At 35.0% G+C, this 20,809-nt stretch overlaps 1 protein-coding gene across 1 annotated transcript in view; it reads left to right on the top strand.

Annotated features, from left to right (window-relative positions):
• Positions 1 to 20,809, top strand: part of LOC150090222 (uncharacterized) — a 536,661-nt gene that overhangs the window by 394,708 nt on the left and 121,144 nt on the right. The window contains exons 9-10 of the mRNA XM_090390210.1: positions 7,532 to 7,713; positions 8,873 to 8,920. Of these exons, the coding sequence (XP_090246336.1) occupies positions 7,532 to 7,713; positions 8,873 to 8,920 (230 nt within the window). The remainder of the gene's footprint in view (positions 1 to 7,531; positions 7,714 to 8,872; positions 8,921 to 20,809) is intronic.

Genomic DNA, 20,809 nt, shown 5'->3' with positions numbered 1-20,809 from the left:
AATTAATTTTATTGTTTTTAACTATATTTTAACTATAATTTAATCAGTGTTTTATTTTATTTGCATCATATTTCATTGTATATTATTTCATTGTATAGTAAATTTTTAGTTTAATTCCTGGCTGGTGTCTATCATTAATTATTATAGTATGCCTCATACTATGGTTTATGGCCAAAATCACACTGGCCCACCGAGGTTTCCCCGGTAAGGCTTATGGCCAATCCGCCTCTGTCGATAGAGAAAAAATATGAAATTGTGAAACGCTTTGAGCGAAATGAAAGACCATGTGATATTGCACGTGCTACAGGCCTAAATGAAGCAACGGCGAAAAGCACATGACAATTGCAAACTTGACAGGTTGAAAATTGAAAAGGGCTCAATTGTAAAGGGCTTAAAAATTTTAGAAAACATAGACTCCAACGAAGAACGCGTTATAGCTACAAAGCAAGGAATAAAAAAATTATTAGCTTGCTACGAAGAAATTCTGCGTGAAAAAAAGAAGGCGCTGTGTCGTCAGACGAATTTGTTAGATTTTATGAAGCCATCGACATCGAAATAACTTTTTAACGTAAGTCATTTGTTTTTTAATACATATTTTGTATTAATATGTATAAAGAACTGCAATTTTATTAATATTTTTCTTCTAAACTAGTGTTTTTGTTAGTCCTTGGTCCCAATTTAGCAAAATTTATATGTATTTATATGCAAAGTTGTACCCCGACTTACGCGAATTCGACTTACGCGATTTTCGTCGGACCCACCTATCGCATAACTTCGGGGTATTACTGTATTGTATTGTATTATATTGTAATATATTGTATTATTTTTTTAAATCAGTTCTTTATTATGTGTTTGTAAGTTAATATTGGGAATATGACAAATTATATTTTGAATACTTTTAATATGGCAGATGTATGGTATAGTTGTTTTTGACACTAACAAAAACAGTTGGTGAGATATGGTTTTGTATCATTTCCTTTATCATCTCTAAGAGATTTTTTGGTAACTAATGAAATGATATATATATATTTTTTTATGAAACCCCCAAACACGAAAGGTATCAAAACCTATAGTACTTAGTACCATGCATGGGTTGAAGGAGAAGTATGGGGGGGGGGAGCTGGAAACTTCCCTCTAGAGACTAAACATGGGTTTCACCACTTCAAGCCTCCAATAAGCAAAGTGGTGGTATTTCACCAGTTGATGAAAGTCATCTACCACCTATGATGAAATACTGGGTGAAATGCAGTTGAAAAATTTACCCTGTTATGCACCCATGATGTGAATGATAGGAAATTTTTCAACTGCAGTATTAATACACACTTTTGACATAATGATAGTGTTGATAATGAATTGGTTGGCATCTGAGTAGTCATTGGTTTGAATTGTTGTTTTATTGACGATTTTTTGAGGTGTCTGTTTTGACCTTGTTGACATTTCAACGTTTGGATATTTTACTGCTGTGAGCATTTTTACTCGACATTTTCATTGTTGCCATTATGATTTTTGGTGTTGACTTTTTTTGCAATTTCAATGCCCCAATATAGCATTCTAGTCTCTAGCTAGAGTGATGGCTATCCAGATTGTCACCTCTTACATTATGATGTAATGACTCTGCTGATTTCTCCCGTAGAGGTAAAGCTGACCTATTAGAATTTTACTTTTCCTGTAACCCAATGACCTTGGTAAATTTCCTCCTGCCATACCAAACACGTTCCACTCAGTGCTCCCTTGTTCTTTTGACATAAAGATATATATAAAAAAAAGAATGATAAATAATCTTATTGCCAAGAATCTTCCAGATCCTGATGGCATTTCTTCACTTATTCTGAAAACCTGTGCTCTAAAATTTAGTCCTTCCTGTTTTTTGTTACCTTTAGCATTAGCAGAGGCATATGATGCAAGAAAGCGAGCCTATACATCATCAGCCAAAAAAAAAAAAAAAAAAAAAACCCTTCCCGTTTCACCCATCCATTCGCTCCAAAAGCCCACTTCTTCCTTGAATTTGTTTAAGCTTTTTTTTTTTTTTTCTTGTTAGTTGTTGGCACATCAGCTTCTATGGCCACAATGCACCTCCCAAAGTTTTTGCATTTTACTGTGATCCAAGCCCGAGGCGAGAATCGAATCCACGACCTTTGGGTTGCCAGGCATGCACTTTACCTACCTGGCTAGCCTGGTCGGCTATTTAAGCTATGAACTTCCACAACGACAAATGGAAGTTTGTTCCAGCAATCAACTACCCGCTGGCTAAAGGCAAATTTCCACACATCTGTTCTATAACTGTCTTTGCTCAATTTGAGTGTATGCCTCCTCAGGTTCGTAATCTGAGCAAGAGGAAGAATTCCATAAGCATTGAGCCTGTTCAAACTATTCAAAGCCTCAATCAGATCACCTCGCAAGTGCCTAGTCTCCAGATGCTGCAATTTGCAGAACTTAGGCCTTTCTTGGTAAGAGCATCCCTTTGTTCCCCTAACCAGTCTTGTTGCCCTTCTTTGTACTCATTCTAGAAACTCTACATCCTTCCTAAAATTAGGCCTCCAGACCTGTACACAGTATTCAAGATGTGGCCTGGACATTATGTTATACAAGGGGATAATCACCTCCTTATCCCTCCTACCAAAATTCTTGTATATCATTGACAAGACTCCCATGACCTGCTCTTCAGCCTGTCTGCACTGCTCAGAAAACTTCATATCTGACTGCACAATTACCCCCAGGTCTTTTTCATTCTCCACTACCCTGAGCGAAGTACCACACAGTTGGTATATTTCTCTGAGGTTACTGCTACCTATATGTAGTACTTTGCATTTGTCAATGTTAAATTTCAGTTGCCGCTTTTCAGCCCTTCTGCCAAACTTTTCTATATCCTGTTGCAATAGGATACTGTCAAGCTTGGTATCATCTGCAAATTTCTACATTAAGCCTGATATACCTTCATCAATATCATTGATAAATATACAAAACAACAATGGGCTCAACACTGATTATGGGAGACTCCACTAATAACAGTCCACAAAGCGTAATGTCCATTAATTACCACTCTGTCTTCTCCTACTCAACCATCCTTTTATCCATTGTAGCAACTTGTCCTTTTTCACACCCCATTAATTATTCCATTTCTGATTTATTTCGGTGTTGAATTTGCTGTTTCTGGTTTTTTTTCCCCTAAAAAAAAAAGGATAACTTCTCTACTTATAAACAGCTTTACTTATGTAAACACTAGACGGAAAATGATGAATCACATTCGAGTCCCTGGTTAAAGATGTAATGTAGGAACATCAAGACAGGAATGCAGTTATACAGCAGCCACAGCTTGGATTTGTTAAGGAGCGAACTTGTCTAACCAATCTGATTGGGTACTGTGACAACCCTTGGCACCACCATGCTGTGACGGGACTAATTGTATGTCTATCATTGTTGCAATTAAAGATTCTATTCTATTCTATTCTATTCTATAATAGCATAAGAATTGGATGCAAAAAATGATTTTATTGTTGTACACAATTTCAGAAAAGTTTTTACTACTTTTTTACATAAAAGATTGCTGTACAGATTGGAGCAGCGTGACATTAGTAGCAAGTTACTGATATGGATACAGAACCAGTTGATTGGAAAAAAAGAGAGAGAGAGAATGGGCATTGCTCTTCTTGGACTTCTGGGTGATTGTGGAGACCTCCTGGGTTTGGTGCTGGTCACAATGCCGTTTTCAATATTTATTACTAATATTATTTAAGGCATATCCAGTTTAATGTCTAAGTAGGGTGGTTAATCATTTATGCTACTGCAACAAGATCTAGAAAAGATGGGCTGAACTGTAGCAATTGTAGTTTAACATTAATAAATGAAAAGTACTACATATTGGTAGTACTTTTCATTTATTAGTACCACACTCTGAATAGTGGAGATTGAAAAAGACCTCAGAGTAATTATGTAGTCAGATGTGAAGTTCTCTGAGCAGTGCAGACAGGCTGCTAGGACAGCTCATGAGGTTTTGTTAATGATGTACAGGAATTTTTCCAGCAGAGAAAAGGAGGTGATTATCCTGTTCTATAAGGAAATGGCAAGGTATATCTTTAGTACTGCATACACATCTGCAAGCTCCTCTTTAAGAAAGTTGTGAATCTTTGGAATGGGTGTAGAGAAGAGCAATAGGATTAGTGAAGGGGAAAAAAAGGGTATTCTTACCAAGAAATACTTCAGTTCTGCAACTTGCATCTGGAAACTAGGCACTCATGAGGAGATCTGTTGAAGTTTTAAGGTTTTGAATAGTTTTGAGTAATTTAAATGATGATAGCATTCTTACTCTTGCTCAGACAACACACGTGAGGGGGAATAAATTTTAATTAAGGGAGGATGGTTGCAGGATAGATGTGCAGGAAGTTGCTTACAGCCAGTGGCTAGTTGATTGTTGGAACAAATTTCCAACTGGTGTTGTGGGAGTGCATAGTTTTCTTTGAGTAAAAGAATTTACTCAAACTCCCCCCCCTTTTTTGTTTTTTCGTATAAGCTTGCTTCCTTGCATCATTTGCCACTACTAGTAATAATACTAACTTCCTTCCTTCCTTCCAATTATTGTTCCATTGCATTTAATTCAAATCTTTCCAAAATAATGGAGAAATCCATCAATTACCAACTCCTTATGGTGGTTTGAAATCTTTAGCCTGATTAATGATGGATGGATTCTGTCACGTCAATTCTCCAGTTATGTCTTTGCTTATGTTACTCATCTCCGGACAAATTACATTGGAAAGTTTGAAGAAATTCAAATGGTTGCTTTTGGCATTTCTTAGACTTTGATGTAAGGAAGCTTATTTTAGATTTGAAGATGGATTTAAGGAAGCTTACTTTAGATTTTATTAGATTTTACTTACTACCTTTAGATTTTATTCTAAGGATTCCCTGATCATAGTCCGTTTTTTTTTGGTTTTTGCAGCCGAATAGCCAATTTTCTCTCAGGCTGCTCACTGTGAGTGTTGGTGAATGCCTTTTTGTTTTCAAACTTTTCAGCTAATGCTGGAATTATTCAAGTTTCTGTTTTCTAACCCCTTCTTTTTCTCTTGTATATTAATGACCTTTTCTGCCGACTGGAAATGCCATCTGTAGTTTTTCTGATGAGTACATGTTAGCAGTGTTCCTTAAAGTTCAGTAAACCTTGCTCTGCATAAACATCTACAAATTGTGTAATATCCAACAGCAATTTCTTAGGATTATGAAAATGGTAATACAGTGAAGTAGGGTCAAAATTTCGTGAATGTGCTGTTGCCTAAAATAAATGCCAAAACATGAATATGAGGTATATTCATATTTTTTGAGAGATGTCATGAACTTTTCTTAAGATTTCTCAATACTGGTTGCTCAGCATGTCCTTTCTGCTGATACAGAAAGGTAAACCATTTCTTTAAACTTAACTAAATGCTGAACAGTAGTTTTTGTTGGTGCACCTTAGAATTTTATTTTTATGGTACCCTTGTATAGTGAAAACTTTTCTACATTCTATAAGCCACCATGATGCTTGGAGTTAAACTAACCCAGTTCAAAGTTGCCAGAAAAAATTCCAGATATGTATATAGCGTCTTTTAAAGTTTCATTTCTGAGACTAAGGATTAGAACAATATGTGTAATAACTAAAATGGTTCAATGAATAAAGAAACACTCTGTATTTTTTGTTTTAAAATTGTGTTGTGACCATTATTAAGGAAGATCAGTATGCACTTAAGTACAATACATTTCTTTCAATTACCAAATACCAAAAAATATAGTGACTCCACACACACACACACACGTGCGCGCATGCATGCACGCACGCACACACACACACACAAAAATGTACAGTCAGTTCTGCTATAACACGTATTTTCACAACACAAATTTGCTCCAACACGACTGATATATTAGGGAACAATGTGACTATAACATGATTTTCACATTGACTCATTATATGATTTCATCTGTGAGTAACACCAAGTGAACACAAAACCCGGCACCAAGGTGAACATTGCAACCTGTGCAGCAATACATACAAGTTTACGAAGCTTAAAAAATGTCAAATCGTGAGAGCTATATTTCCCATTTACTGTAATTTTATTGGTTGGAGACACTGTTGTCATTCGTTTTATTCAAAAGATAACAGGTGATATTGTAGGCAGACTTATGTTTTCAGGAGTTCACATTTTACTGTTCAAAAAGAAATTTTGTGAGGCACGTTTGTTATTTGGTTCTTAGGAGCATTAGCAACTAAGTCCATATTGCTCCTGGGATATGTGGTGGTCATTCCCTGACCTTTCTGCATCCTCCGTATTTGGTGGTCACGGGCTCCAACTCCAGTCTAATCAAGAAACATGTGCTACACACTGCTGCTCCTGCCCGCCTGACTACAGAGGCACCTATTTCGCGAGGCTTGATAGCATGAGCAGAGGAGCACATTTCTAGAGGTCACTACCATAAAACAACCTGGAGTTCCTGGTATATTGGGCTTTTCTGTTAGTGCAATCCAATTATAAATGGGTAGTAAACTAGATCTTATTGCATTTACGATGATACTGATAGCTGGAATACTGTGGGTTTTTACATTATTGATTGCTAATTTGGTGAAATGTGTTTCCCCTTTCACGAAATCTTTAATCATATAAAAATTTTAAATAAATTTTCAGAATCTTCTCTTTATTCCTATTTTTTAAGCTTCGTAAACGTGTTACTCCATGTCTCACTTGTACAATTTGTGTGTGCCATGTTCGTTGTTATTGATTGCTTATTTTTTTTTTCCATTTTGAAATATCGGTTATTATTCCTATATTACAGTATTAATTAAGCTATGTACATAAGCGTTCATAGTCTCTGACCAATACAAGGTATCTTGTGTCTTGTTGGTAAGGTGTTATATTTACTATAATATTTATTTATTTATTAGAAATTTAAGATGTTTAAACCTGTGTTAGCAATTTTATCAGTTTTTTAACATTTTTTAGTGTTTTAATTACCAGACTGAACATTTTTTTGAGTGCACTGTCCCTGTCCCTATTTTTCCCATATGCCCTGTTGTTTTTAATGCACGAAATACCATAACACGGAGATTTTTAGGAACACATGTACCACATTATAACAGAACCAACTGTGTATATTAGTTTAGGATACTTTGAAGGACTTTAGGAAGAATTCCGGAAAAAAAAAAATTGGCCCTTGGAAAGAAAAATTTTCCAAGGGATAATTTTTATATTATTTATTTTAAGCTGATATTATTAAGCAATATGAAGCAGAATAATTTATTTATATAAGAGAATAATCAAATATACCTTTGATTCAGTTTTACTGAAAAGTAAAATTCAGTCATACTTTTTCCTCTAAACATCAATTTTATAATATAAAAGAGCAAAACCAGTACCAATTCCTCAACCTTTTTTTGTTTTTTCCCCCCTGGACATCATATTGTAGTAGAGGAATATACAATATTAACGTATTGACATACTTTTAATAGGCATATATTTTTGAATGTCATTATGTTTATTTATATGCTATTAATATTTGTATTACTTAGATCCTGATCTACTTCGACGAGAACTAGATACTCGCTTTCTTGCTTCTCAAGATCGTTCAATTCCAATACCTCCACCTCCTTATATGCAAAGTGAAGTGCATCAACATAGTCATCTGCACCAACAAAACACTTTCCTTACACCAATAGGTGGATCTCTTGTATCTCAGCCTTCTCCGCACCTGGTATGTGTTCTAAAATTTCTGTATAGGGCAGTTAGAACATAGAAACCTAAACAGGGAAAAGCAGGGGGGGGGAAATATATATATATATATATATATAAAAACCTAAATCAACATGAATGAACAACATCTCTCTCTCTCTCTCTCATGTGTTTTATATATTTTTATATATATATATATATATATTTTTATATATATATATATATATAGAGAGAGAGAGAGAGAGAAAGTTGTTCATTCATGATGATTTAGTTATTGGATGTTTAATATTAGCACTTTTTCTTCTTTTCCTGTCAAAGAATTAATATTTTTCTTGCCATGACGTTCCTTATAACCTTTATTATTTATTTTTTTTTTTGTGTTAGAATTGACTTTTATGATTAAAGAAAGACTAGTATATCTTTTACCTGGGTTTAGATAGTATAGGTGTGGGAAAAAGCAAATGAATAATAGAATATTTTAAACCTGACTAATTTTCAGCACTGTTGTGAATTTTCATGTTCTTATTCTGTATGTCTCCTCCCACCCTTTAATTTTCTGTTATGTTAGGCTGTGTATAGATAACTGGTTTCCAGAATTAGAAACTTGTAGGGTGATCATTCATGAATATTTTTATTTTATTTTATTATTTTTTTTTTCTTTTTTATTTTTGACCATGAAAACAGATTGAACCATAAAAGTGCTGCTACAACAAATGGACAGGACTAAGACAACATCAATTGTGGATTGGATTGGATTGGATTGGGGGGGGGGGAGTAGGAACATCTTCTACAGGTGTGCATTGTTGCCATTGGGATATTTTTGAATTAAGGTCACATGGAATCCCCTTCCCCCCCAAGAATGTCATATTACTCAATGCCCATAAACCCTTAATAATGTCTTCGATTCACAAAATCATGTGATCATAGTTTCATACCTATTTGGTGATAGCCATGAAATGAAGTCTGTGTCAACCCTGAAAAAAAAAATTTTTTTTTTTCCCACTGGTTTTTTCCACATGAAAAAACCAGTTTAACAATATTAGGGGATTGTAGTGCTATGGCAAATAATGTATGAACATACCCTGTAATATTTTAGAATTTTTTTTCTGACACATTCACATATTATTATGTACATTTTATTTATCTATTTGTAGTTCATGTTTTTTATTATTATTTTTTAGTATGATAAATATCCCAAGCTTGATTCTTCACTTTATGGAAGGCCATCTGTAAGTATGCTTGGTTTATTTTATGTTGATGAAATCATATTTTAAAGTAAATTAATTACAAAACAAAACATAGTTATATAGTAGTAGTAGTAGTAGTAGTAGTAGTGGCATGTGATGCAAGAAAGCAAGTGTATGAGCTTATGCAGCATCAGCCAAAAAAAAAAAAAAAAAAATCACACCATTCCCTCCAAATGCCTGTTCAGTTCCTCCTTAAATTTATTTAACCTATCAACATCCACGACGACAGATGGAAGTTTGTTCCAGCAATTAACCACCCGCTGGCTAAAGGCAAATTTCCGCACATCTATTCTACATCTGTCTTTTCTTAATTTGAATTTATGCCCCCTTAGGTTCGTAATCTGAACAAGTGGAAGGATCTCATCAGAGTTCAGCGTGCTCAACCCATTCAAGGCCTTATACACCTCAATCAGATCACTGCGCAGGTACCTAGTCTCCAGCCACTCAGTTTGCAGAACTTAAGCCTCTCTTTGTAAGAGGATCCCTTCATTCCCCTCACCAATCTTGTTGCCCTTCTCTGTACACACTCAAGCAAATCTACATCCTTCCTAAAATGAGGCCTCCAGACCTGTACGCAGTACTCGCAGTACTCAAGGCATGGCCTGACCATTGCCTTATACAAAGGGACAATTACCTCCTTTTCCCTCCTAGCAAAATTCCTATATATCATTGACAAAACCCCATGACCTGCCCTGGCACCTGTCTGCATTGCTCAGAAATCTTCATATCTGACTGCACAATTACTCCCAGGTCTTTTTCATTTTCTACCACCTTAAGTGTAGTACCACACAGTTGGTACGTTTCTCTAGGGTTACTTTTACCCATATGCAGTACTTTGCATTTGTCAAGGTTAAACTTCAGTTGCCACTTCTTAGTCCATCTGCTCAAATTATCTAGATCCTGTTGCAGTAGCACACTGCCATTACTGTCATTAACAACCCTGCCAACCTTTGTATCATCTGCAAACTTCGACACTAAACCTGATATACCTTCATCAATATCATTGATAAATATACAAAACAACAGAGGACCCAACACCGAACCCTGTGGGACTCTACTAATAACATTAGTCCATGAAGAGCAGTGTCCATTGATTACCACTCTGTCTTCTCCCACTCAATCATCCTTTTATCCATTGTAGCAACTTACCCTTAATACCATTCTGCTCCAATTTGCACAATAGTCTTCCTTGCGCAGCAGTGTCAACAGTTTTCCTGAAATCCAAATATATGATATCAAAATTTTTTTTTTTGCATCCAGTTCCTTGTAACCACATCATAGTATTTAATAAAATTTGTCAGACAAGACTTTCCCTTAACAAACCCATGCTGTGTCTGAATTATTGCTGCAGTCTTGTCTAGATGATCCTGCAATGCATCTTTAACCAGTGACTCCATAATTTTACCCGGAACAGAAGTTAAACTAAACTAACTGGTCTGTAATTACTCGTGTCACCCTTTGATCCCCCTTTGTGAATTGGGGACACATTTGCACATATCCAATATCCAGTCTGTGGGGACCTTCCTGAGTCCAAGGATGCTCTCATAATTATGGCTAAGGGTTTGCTTAGTTGCTTTGCCGCCTCCTTTAATATAACTGGATAGATCCCATCCATCCCAGGTGCCTTTCTTATGTTTAACTTCAAAAATTTCTCTTCCACTTTGCTCTTAGTTATTACAAAATCATTAAGCACCCTACTACAATTTGATAACCTTCTGGCATTTTCCTTCCTTAATAACTCCTCATTTGTGAATGTAGGTGCAAAATACTCATTCAGTTTGTTTGCTATCTGAGCAGGATCATCAACAGTCGAACCATCGATATCAAGTGGACCAATCAGATTCATCCCCTTCCTTTAGAGTTTATATAAGTAAAGAAATCCTTGCTGTTTTTCTTAGCATCCTTTGTCAAAGATTTCTCGTAATCTGCCTTCGCCTGGCTAACCTCCTTTGTGACCTGATTACAGACTAGCTTATATCTGCCATATTCTTCTGAGTCGCTTGATAATTTATATGCATCCCATGTATTTTTCTTCTCTGTCACAAGTCTCATTAGTTCGTTAATATTGTACTCATAGAAAAGAACACCATTATATGAGTACAATATTAAATCAATTACAAAACAAAATATGGTTATATAATCAATATTGTACTCATAGAAAAGAACACTATTATACCACATACTGAAGTGGCCATTAAGTTCATACTTGGTAAAATGCAAATTTTGTTATTTGTGAACCAAAATTACTTTAACAATTAAAACAAAATGAATTACTCATCAAATTAAATTAAAGGGATAAGAAAAAGCAATTGCCATTACCACCTCTATAAATGCAAATTCACAACCCATCTGCCCAAAACATTCCATGGTGCTCATTGAAGGGGAAAATACCTAATGTCCACAGTTAATTTTAAAACAAGGTAAAACAAAACAATTTAAATAAAGTCTCTCTCTCTCTCTCTTTATGAGCTCTTTCTTCTGGGAATACCAATCCCTTGTAGGTTTCCTTGCCTTTTTTTTTTAAATTTAATTTAAGATTATTTTACCTTAATTGTTAAAGTAATTTTGTTCGTGGACTGCACAATTCAGGCCTTTTCAGCTATGACCCTGATTACTACATTAGTATTTGAAAGGTTTTGCGTAAACTGAGATAATTAATATAACATTTAAATCTGAAGTTACTGTGGATGAATTAAAGGAAGGTTTGTGTTTTTCTTCTGATTACTCTCTCTCTCTCTCTCACTTAGTTTCAACTTTTATATTCATTATATTATAATGAAATCAAGTCACTTGATTAGATGCAATTTCTTAGTTTTGCAGTGAATCTAAATTATTTAATGAAGACTGGCAAAATAATGACTTCCACATTGGTGATTGTGTTGTAGAGAGAAGACTACATATTGAAATGGCACCTCCATAGCCAGGTGGGCAGGAGCAGCAGTGCGTAGCACACACTTCTTGATTAGACCGGGGTTTGAGCCCATGACCACCAAATATGGAGGATGTGGAAAGGTCAGGGAATGTCCACCGCATATCCCCGGAGCAATATGACCTTAGTTGCTAATGCTCCTAAAAAAAAAAAAAAACAAATAATAATAATAATAATAATAACATATTGAAATTATGTATATTTTGGAATAATAGGCAAATTATTGGAACTGGTTGAAAACAACTTTTCCGAGAATATATTCAGTTGTCTGTTAATATACTTATAGGCAATTAATATGGATTTAAATTAATCCATAATATAAATTATGCAGATAGTATTTCTGCTTAAGTTTGTTATGTTTAATTTTGCTATCATCATTCTAATATGTGTATTTTTTAAATATAATTTTTAATATATAAATTGTTTGTTTGTTATTTGTTTTTTAGGAGCATTAGCAACTAAGGCCATATTGCTCTGGGGATATGTGATGGTTATTCCCTGACCTTTCCGCATCCTCTGTATTTGGTGGGCACAGGCTCGAACCCTGGTCTAATCAAGAAGCGTGTGCTACGCACTGCTGCTCCTGCCCACCTGGCTACGGAGGCACCAATAAATATATAAATTAACAGATTGTATATTGATAATACTGACAAATTTAAATTCCTTAAACTGTTGTCTTACTTCATGCTTACTTTTGTTTCAATTTTACATCAGTCTAAGACTACAAATAAACAGCATTGCTTCCCATGGAAAAATGCATTGCTTTTTATGAGTAGTGTGCATTACCTATATAGCCATTTCAAGGGTTATTTTTTTTGTTTTAAAATTGTGTTGTGACGATTATTAAGGAAGATCAGTATGCAGTTATGAACAGTACATTTCTTTCAATTACCAAATACCAAAAAAATGTAGTAACTCCACACATTTTATTGAGGTAACTAGCCACTCATTAGAAATCTGTCTTATTTCCACATGATAAAAGATTCCAAAATATTGAACAATCAGCCGGTATTCAAATAAACAAATTCCAATCCTGCAACTAAAACACTTTATTTACAATAAAATAAAATATGTGAGTATAAAATGAAATGAAATAAAATAAAATATATAATAGTCTAAAACTGATGTGATTTAATTTACAATAAAATACAAAAATATAAAATATGATGATAAAAGCGATAAAAACAATTAATAAAATACGGTAACAACTGGAGATTTCAGAGATAGCGATCCCCTTTCTCAACAGCATATTTCTGCTGTGTGGCACATCTTTAAATAGCAGATCCACGGCACTTGTCACATGGTTCCTCGGGAGTAAGGCCGGAATTTCCCATTTATGCACCGGAAATGGCTCGGGAGCGCGCTAGCTGAAACCGTTCATCTCGCCCAAGAACCACGGTTTCCAAGAGAGGATGTAAATGTACACCCTTGTCTCTATTAATGGAATTGCTAGCTGCCCCAATACATAAACTCTCAAGCCATTTACGGGCCCAGAACCCCTGTGCATGATCCGTGATGACAGCATCCTCTGGGGAGATTTGATGTTGCTTCTCCCAGAAATGTTCTGCCACAGCAGACTTCCCATAATTTGCAGACTTTATTGCACTCATATGCTCCCCCAGACGGTCTTTCAGTCGTCGTCCCGTCTCACCTACATAACAAGACGATGAAATCATAGTCTTACCCACTGACAAGGGTAGAGCCACAGTTATTTTAGACAAGGAGCAATATTTTAATAAAGCTTTGGAATTATTGCAAGATACCACTACGTACAAAGTTGTCCGTAGAAATCCATTGGTTAGTGTGGAACGACAAGTGAATAACCTTATACAGCATTGGCACAAGTCAGGATGGATATCCAAGGAGGTATATTTGTCATTACATGCTGCTGGATTCCGCTTACCCAGATTTTACGGGCTCCCCAAGATACATAAAGTGGGTGTACCACTCAAGCCAATTGTATCATTTGTAAATAGTCCCACGTATGCTCTATCAAGGTATCTAGCCAAGTTGATCGCACCCATAGTAGGTCTTTCGAACTTGGTTATCAAGAATAGCAAAGAGTTTGTGAATTTTATAAAAGGACAGACTATATGAGAAGACGAGATTATGATTTCTTTTGATGTTACATCATTGTTCACTTGTATCCCTATTAAATTCAGAGTCCAGTGTGTCAGAATGGCATTAGAAAAGGATGTTTTGTTAAGTGCTAGGTCTCCTCTTAGTGTTAATGATATTTGTGAGGGTGTGGAGTTCTGTTTATCCAGTACCACCATGGTTTTCCAAGATGTCATGTATAAGCAGATCCATATCCTAAGTTAGCCACTATGGCACTAATGGGTTCCCCCATTAGTGCCATAGTGGCTAACTTAGCTATGGAAGAGTTGGAAGTTCGAATTTTTGAGGGTTTGGAATTTCCCATGCATAAATGGAAAAGATTTGTTGATGACACATTCACCATTATACAAAAGGGGAGGGAGGATCAGATACTTGATGTACTTAATAGCTTCTCCCCTTTTATTAAATTTACTTCGGAGGTGGAAGCAGAGGGGACCCTACCATTCCTTGACGTGTTGGTTATTAGGGATGGTTGTAGGCTCAAGACCATGTGCCGAGGTCAATATACTCATTATACCTCGGCACAAGCCAGCCAACACAAGGGTAGTGTTGCCAAGGCTTTAGTAGATAGGGTGTGGTCTCACTGTAACACCTCCGAGGACAGAGATAACGAAATTATTCGTGTCATGGCAGACCTCAAGAAATGCGGCTACTCCCAGAGGATGTTGGACAGAATTATTAGAGGAGCAGAGTCCACCCATTCTGAGCCATTCGCCCCTGTGAGCACTGCATACATTCCCTACTATCTGGGCCTTTCAGACCACATTGCACGAGTAATTCGGGGGTGCCAGATACGCTGTGTGCAACTCCCGGGATGGAGGTTGTACACAGTGATATCTTGTGTCAAAGACCCCATAACAAAAGAAGCCAACAGTGGGGTGGTATACGAGATTTAATGCCCGGATTGTGGGGTGTGTTATGTAGGTGAGACGTGGTGACAACTGAAAGACCGTCTGGAGGAGCATATGAGTGCAATAAAGTCCACAAATTATGGGAAGTCTGCCGTGGCAGAACATTTCTGGGAGAAGCAACATCAAATCTCCCTGGAGGATACTGTCATCACGGATCATGCACAGGGGTTCTGGAACCGTAAATGGCTTGAGAGTTTACGTATTGGGGCAGCTAGCAATTCCATTAATAGAGACAAGGGTGTACGTTTACATCTCCTCTTGGAAACCGTAGTTCTTGGGCGAGATGAACGGTTTCAGCTAGCGCGCTCCCGAGCCATTTCCGGTGCATAAATGGGAAATTCCGGCCTTACTCCCGAGGAACCATGTGACAAGTGCCGTGGATCTGCTATTTAAGGATGTGCCACACAGCAGAAATATGCTGTTGAGAAAGGGGATCGCTATCTCCGAAAGCTCCAGTTGTTACGGTATTTTATTAATTGTTTTTATCGCTTTTATCATCATATTTTATATTTTTGTATTTTATTGTAAATTAAATCACATCAGTTTTAGACTATTATATATTTTATTTTATTTCATTTAATTTTATACGCTCGTATTTTATTTTATTGTAAATAAAGTGTTTTAGTTGCAGGATTGGAATTTGTTTATTTGAATACCTGCTGGTGTAAAGTCTAATTGTTCAATATGAAGTGTCCCAGCCTTGTAGGCCTATTTAGAGATAAGATTCCAAAAGATTTGGATATTCAAACTCTAGAGGAGAGTGTATTGTATTGAGTATCTTAAAGTGAAGAAATGGAATACTTAGAGCTGCAGATAAACATAAGAGTTAGCCAGCAGTTGATCAGCTCTACAACAAAAACATTGCATATGCTTCGGGGTAGTATTTGGCAAAGACACAGTATTCCAGTCCAAGGTAGTTTAGTGGCATCACAGAATCATGGACAATCATGAATTGTTGGGATAAGCTTCACACATAGATTATTTGCGACACTGTGGAATGAGAACATTATGAAACAGGTGCAGAAAGTTGGGTATTCTGATCATCATGAGACAGAGACAATTTTAGAAAAAGTTAGAATTTCAGTTGGTGTTTGTCACAGAAAGAATCTGAAGATGCATTATGTATTCCAACACATTATACCGAGAATGCTGATGTAGGAACAGTGCAGAAAATAATAATGTCTAGATTTTCTCTGAAGTCATGGGTGACAAAGCTTTGTATTCCCTGTACGATTGCCAAGGTAAATAATCTTCATGGAACACATCATCATTACTGAGAGCCAAGAAGTTTTGGCGGAATTGTTCAAAAGGACGGGAAGGTGAGATTGAAAGTACTTTAGACTGGTAGGGCATTATGCACTATGAATTTATTCCTGAGGATGCCACAGGCAGTGAGGAGAGGTACAAAGGTGATGCACACCCATCTGCAGGAAGCATTTGCCTGTCCAACCCCCCCCTTCACACACACACACACACATTGTGATTGACCAGAGACTATTCCTGCATGAGAATACCCTAGCATATCAGTTACTGCTTGTGCAGCAGCAATTCACCGAGCATGGTTATTGTATTCTTTCAGCCTTTCATAGATGAAAGGCTGCCACTTAAACCACAGCAGAGGCTCAAAAGGTTTTGAAAATGCCATTGGAGAAGATTGTTTATGGTGGCTTCCAAAAACATAGAACAGCTATGCACAACTGGAAAAAGTATACCTCCCAAAGGATACTTTTAATGCAACTTCATTTAAGAGGTTCTTAGCGCTACTAGATTGAAGATGTTGGTCCCTATGTAAAAATTTCTGAAGCTGTCTTATATATGAGAGATAAGATTAAGACATTGAAAAGTCTGGTAAAATAATGAATAAATTTTGCTCACTACTAGTTTATTGATCGATAAAACATTTGTGATAGTATAAATATGTTAGGATACAGGGCATTCCATAAACTATTTTTAGAAATTAAAGGATTATATTCGGAAGCCAAAAACAAGTTCTTGGCTTCTGAAATTTTTTTTTCTATTTGCGGTTCCTGTTAGTTACACAGTGCCAACTCTGAATTGATCAGAATCAGAAATTCTAATTTATGATACCTTATTCTGCCCACCATGCTAACATAGTTTTATTTAACTTTTTCACATAAAGCTTTAAAATTGGGTTTGTCATTAAATTCAAAATTTTTAAACAGTGAACAGTTAATGCCAAAGAAATGTGATGCAATGTATAAGAAGATATATGTTGGAGATTTTTCATCTATTATAAAATCAAAAAAGCAACTGAAATTGCTGACTGCATCCGTTACCTGAACCTTAAAATTGACTCTTCTTACAAGTTCTAAGACTGATTCTGTAATGTGTGTGAAGAAATAACAGTGTTAAACCTTTCTCCTTCCTGTTCACTTCAGTCAGTGTGACTGATCCCTCCTCTTTTTATTTATTTAGTTTTATTTTTATCTGTAGATTTCAATTTACTGTTTTGTGTTCTCTTTATGTACATTTACTTTTCTTTTTACATTGGAAATTTATACTCCAACCTTCTGCTTTGGAGCTGCGTAATGATGCTTTGTAGCTACATCCTCAGGCATGTTTGATTGCTGTTTTGTAGCTCTTAATAATAATAATAATAATAATAATAATAATAAATAATAAGTAATACATTTGCTTTGAGTACCATATGTGGATATATGAATTTTATCTTCAGTGGGCAGGAAATGCGACGTAATCAGACTTTTGTTAAAAAAAAAGCAGCATAAGAATGACATTTGCAGTGCATACAAAGAAATCTGAAAACAGATGTAGCATCTTGTAATTTGAAATTCAAAAAAATTTTAATAGAAAATTTGTTCATGGCCAAATTAATTAATTTGGATAAACAAACAGGATTACTAAGGTTATAAAATATTTTTTAAAAGGTAATACAGTAGACTTTCAAAATAACGACACCTTCAGGGATTCAAAGTGCCATTATTTCAATTTTTCTGTTATCTAGAAAGTTTTATTTTTAATGTATTTAATGCAGAAATAATGAGGTCAAATAAGAAATAGAGAGATTAAGAATGCAATTTTATTAACTGCACATAAGAAAACATAAACATGTTGACGATCCAATGTTATATTCTGCCATTAATACACTTCTGCTTACGCACCATTCTATTTTCTTTATTATGTCAAGTTTAGTCTGCATGGGTAGCACAATGGTATCGTCACCATCTTCCCCACACCAGGTGGAAAAGGCCCGGGTTCAAATCCCGTCAATGACGCGAAGAACTTTTATAGGCTTTTTCACTCCATGGCTGAGTTAGTGGGTCTCAGGCATAGATAGCAAGGTTCCCCCCCAGAAACTGGGTTTTTGCATCCAGCAGAACAGGCAAATCGAGATTTAAAGACACGATACACATGGATATATGAATTAACATTCCGGGTGACCCTAATGTAATAGTTTGGATTATATGAAGTTTGTCGCTAAGCATTAATGTTGTTCTTCTTTTCTTCTCTGTATGAGGTTTATTAACTTTAGGAACCATAGTGAGAGGCTTTTAATTTAAAATAAATGTAAAACAGTGGAATAATCCATGATATCAGTACAGAATTCACTTTGAAAGTGGCAAACGTGACTTGCCATTTTTTTTTTTTTTTGGCCCTGCAAGACATCTGTGCTGTATGTACGCATCCGATCTCAATGTGCCATTATTTCGAATGTGTTGTTATTTGGGATGCCGTTATTTCAACAGTCTACTGTGCTTTGTTTTATGATTAACATATTTTATTGACACAATGCATGTAGTAGTATGAATTAAATTTAAAAAAAAAATTCAACGAAAAGATTCTATTCATAATAGCTGTAATAAATACATCAACCCATATATATATATATAACAAAGACTTTAATAAAATAAAATAAAATTAAACACAGGATAAAACTGTATGTTTAATATAAAAACACAAGAAGAAATTAGTTTAGGACCAGCTTGTTGGTTATGGAATTACTTAAGAAAAAGTAATCAATGAGACTACTTTCTTCAACTCATTGGAGGTGTGGATAGCACAGCTACAATTGTTTACTCGATGTGCAACCTGGTTTGTGTACACAATGTAGTACACAATGGAGGAAAGTATATTATGTTTATTATATTAAGGTAGCAATGCATTGTAGAATAAAAAACAAAAACTGGATTATTTTCATCAATTTTTAAGTTTAGTGTATAAGCCTAGTGAATACTTTTCTAAAGTACAGTTGTTCAAAATAACTTTTGAATGACTATACTTTTTCACGTCATTATAAAATTCTTGCAGTGAAAAAAATTGATCAATTAAATCTTCATACAACATAATTAAAATTTAAAAATATATTTTAAAAAAATGAGCAGCTACTTTTTTAAGTTTCATGGATGTCAGCCTTGTTTCATCGGCACTTGTACATTCCCAAGCTCACAAAATCCAAGGTAGATGGGATATGAGTAATATGTCACGGTTGAGTATTTTTTAGGTTTTTTTATAAAATGTTATTATGTAGACTGGGGAACACTTTCACCTTTATGTTGTTTGTTAATCCATGCACTAATTCAAAGAACTTGAATTAGTGCATGGATTAGTGCTTGCTTCTGTTTTTTTTTTTTTTTTTTTTTAAAGAGACTCCCAAAATGTGAACTGTACCTAATTGCCGCTCAAGACACACTTGAGCAGCAATGACTATATTTGTAATGTAAAAAATGACTAAATTTGAAATATATAAATATTACTTATGCTGCTTTATTAATTTGTAAAAAAGTAAAATAGATAGCTTAATTCATTATATATTCATTGCCAATACTTTTAAAATAGGTATTGTTAGCTTTTTATCAGAGAAACAAACATGTTTTACACAGTGATAAACTACAATGGCAATAATGCACTGCACTCATGCTAGCATGCACATGCAAGATTTGAAGCAGAATACATAGTTAATTATGAAAGGCACTATGAGTGAGAAGAGTTAAAAAGGAGAGAGAGAGAATGAAAGGCTATAAAAAAAAAAAAAACGGAAGGCCAAGCTTGTTAATGCAAATGTTAATAAAAAGTAGGAGTGGTATGTTTTATAATTAGTCTTAATTAGTATAATTAAGACTATTATTGTTATTTTTAAGTAATCATTTATAATTAGTGGTATGATTTATAATTGCTTTTATATAAATTGAGAATTTATATAAAATCAAGTTGAATAAAAGTGTTATATTTCGGTTTAAAATTTTTTGCACATGTTTTATATGAAACTGGAAAAATTATTATTTTCTTAACTTTTCTGATTCCTTACAAAACCCATCACACACTTCCTCTCTTGTTTTATATGTTACTCATCTAAGCCTGTTATTGATCTCTCTTTCTACTTCCCCCTACATCACCAGAAATGAAATTTTGGTTATATGTGATGTCAGTGATTAAAGTGCCTAATCAAATTTTGGAAGAATTGTATTTTTAGAAAAACTTCAGTATCACATTCAAAAATAAAAACAAATTTACCTTGTGATGAGATGGATAAAAGGCTAATTGCCGATAACTGAAGAACTAAGGTAGGGGTAACTTTTATAGTAAAATTTTGCTACTATGGGAAAATTATTAACAAAAAAAAAAAAAAGGAAATGGAGAAATCAATGAACACATTATCCCCTTCTGAAAATACTTTAAATGTATATGAAAAACTATTACAACCTTTTCAGTGATGAAAAATGGAGTAATGTATTATAGTATTCAAATGTCTTCAAAATTGCATTATAGTATTCAGATGCCTTCAAATTGTATTATAGTATCCCAAATCTATAAGGATTACTTATTATCACCACTCATTTTGTGCAGTAGAATAGTCAACAGCTTTAGAAGACATAAAGATCTATTCTCTTTTGCCTCAACTCTGTGTATCTGTACAAGCTTTCTTAATCAGAGAAA

Source organism: Mastigoproctus giganteus, chromosome 2 (genome assembly GCF_048544385.1).
Source record: "Mastigoproctus giganteus isolate SK-2022 chromosome 2, ASM4854438v1, whole genome shotgun sequence".
NCBI classification, from domain to species: Eukaryota; Metazoa; Arthropoda; class Arachnida; order Uropygi; family Thelyphonidae; genus Mastigoproctus; species Mastigoproctus giganteus.
This window is presented reverse-complemented; position numbering and strand designations above follow the sequence as displayed.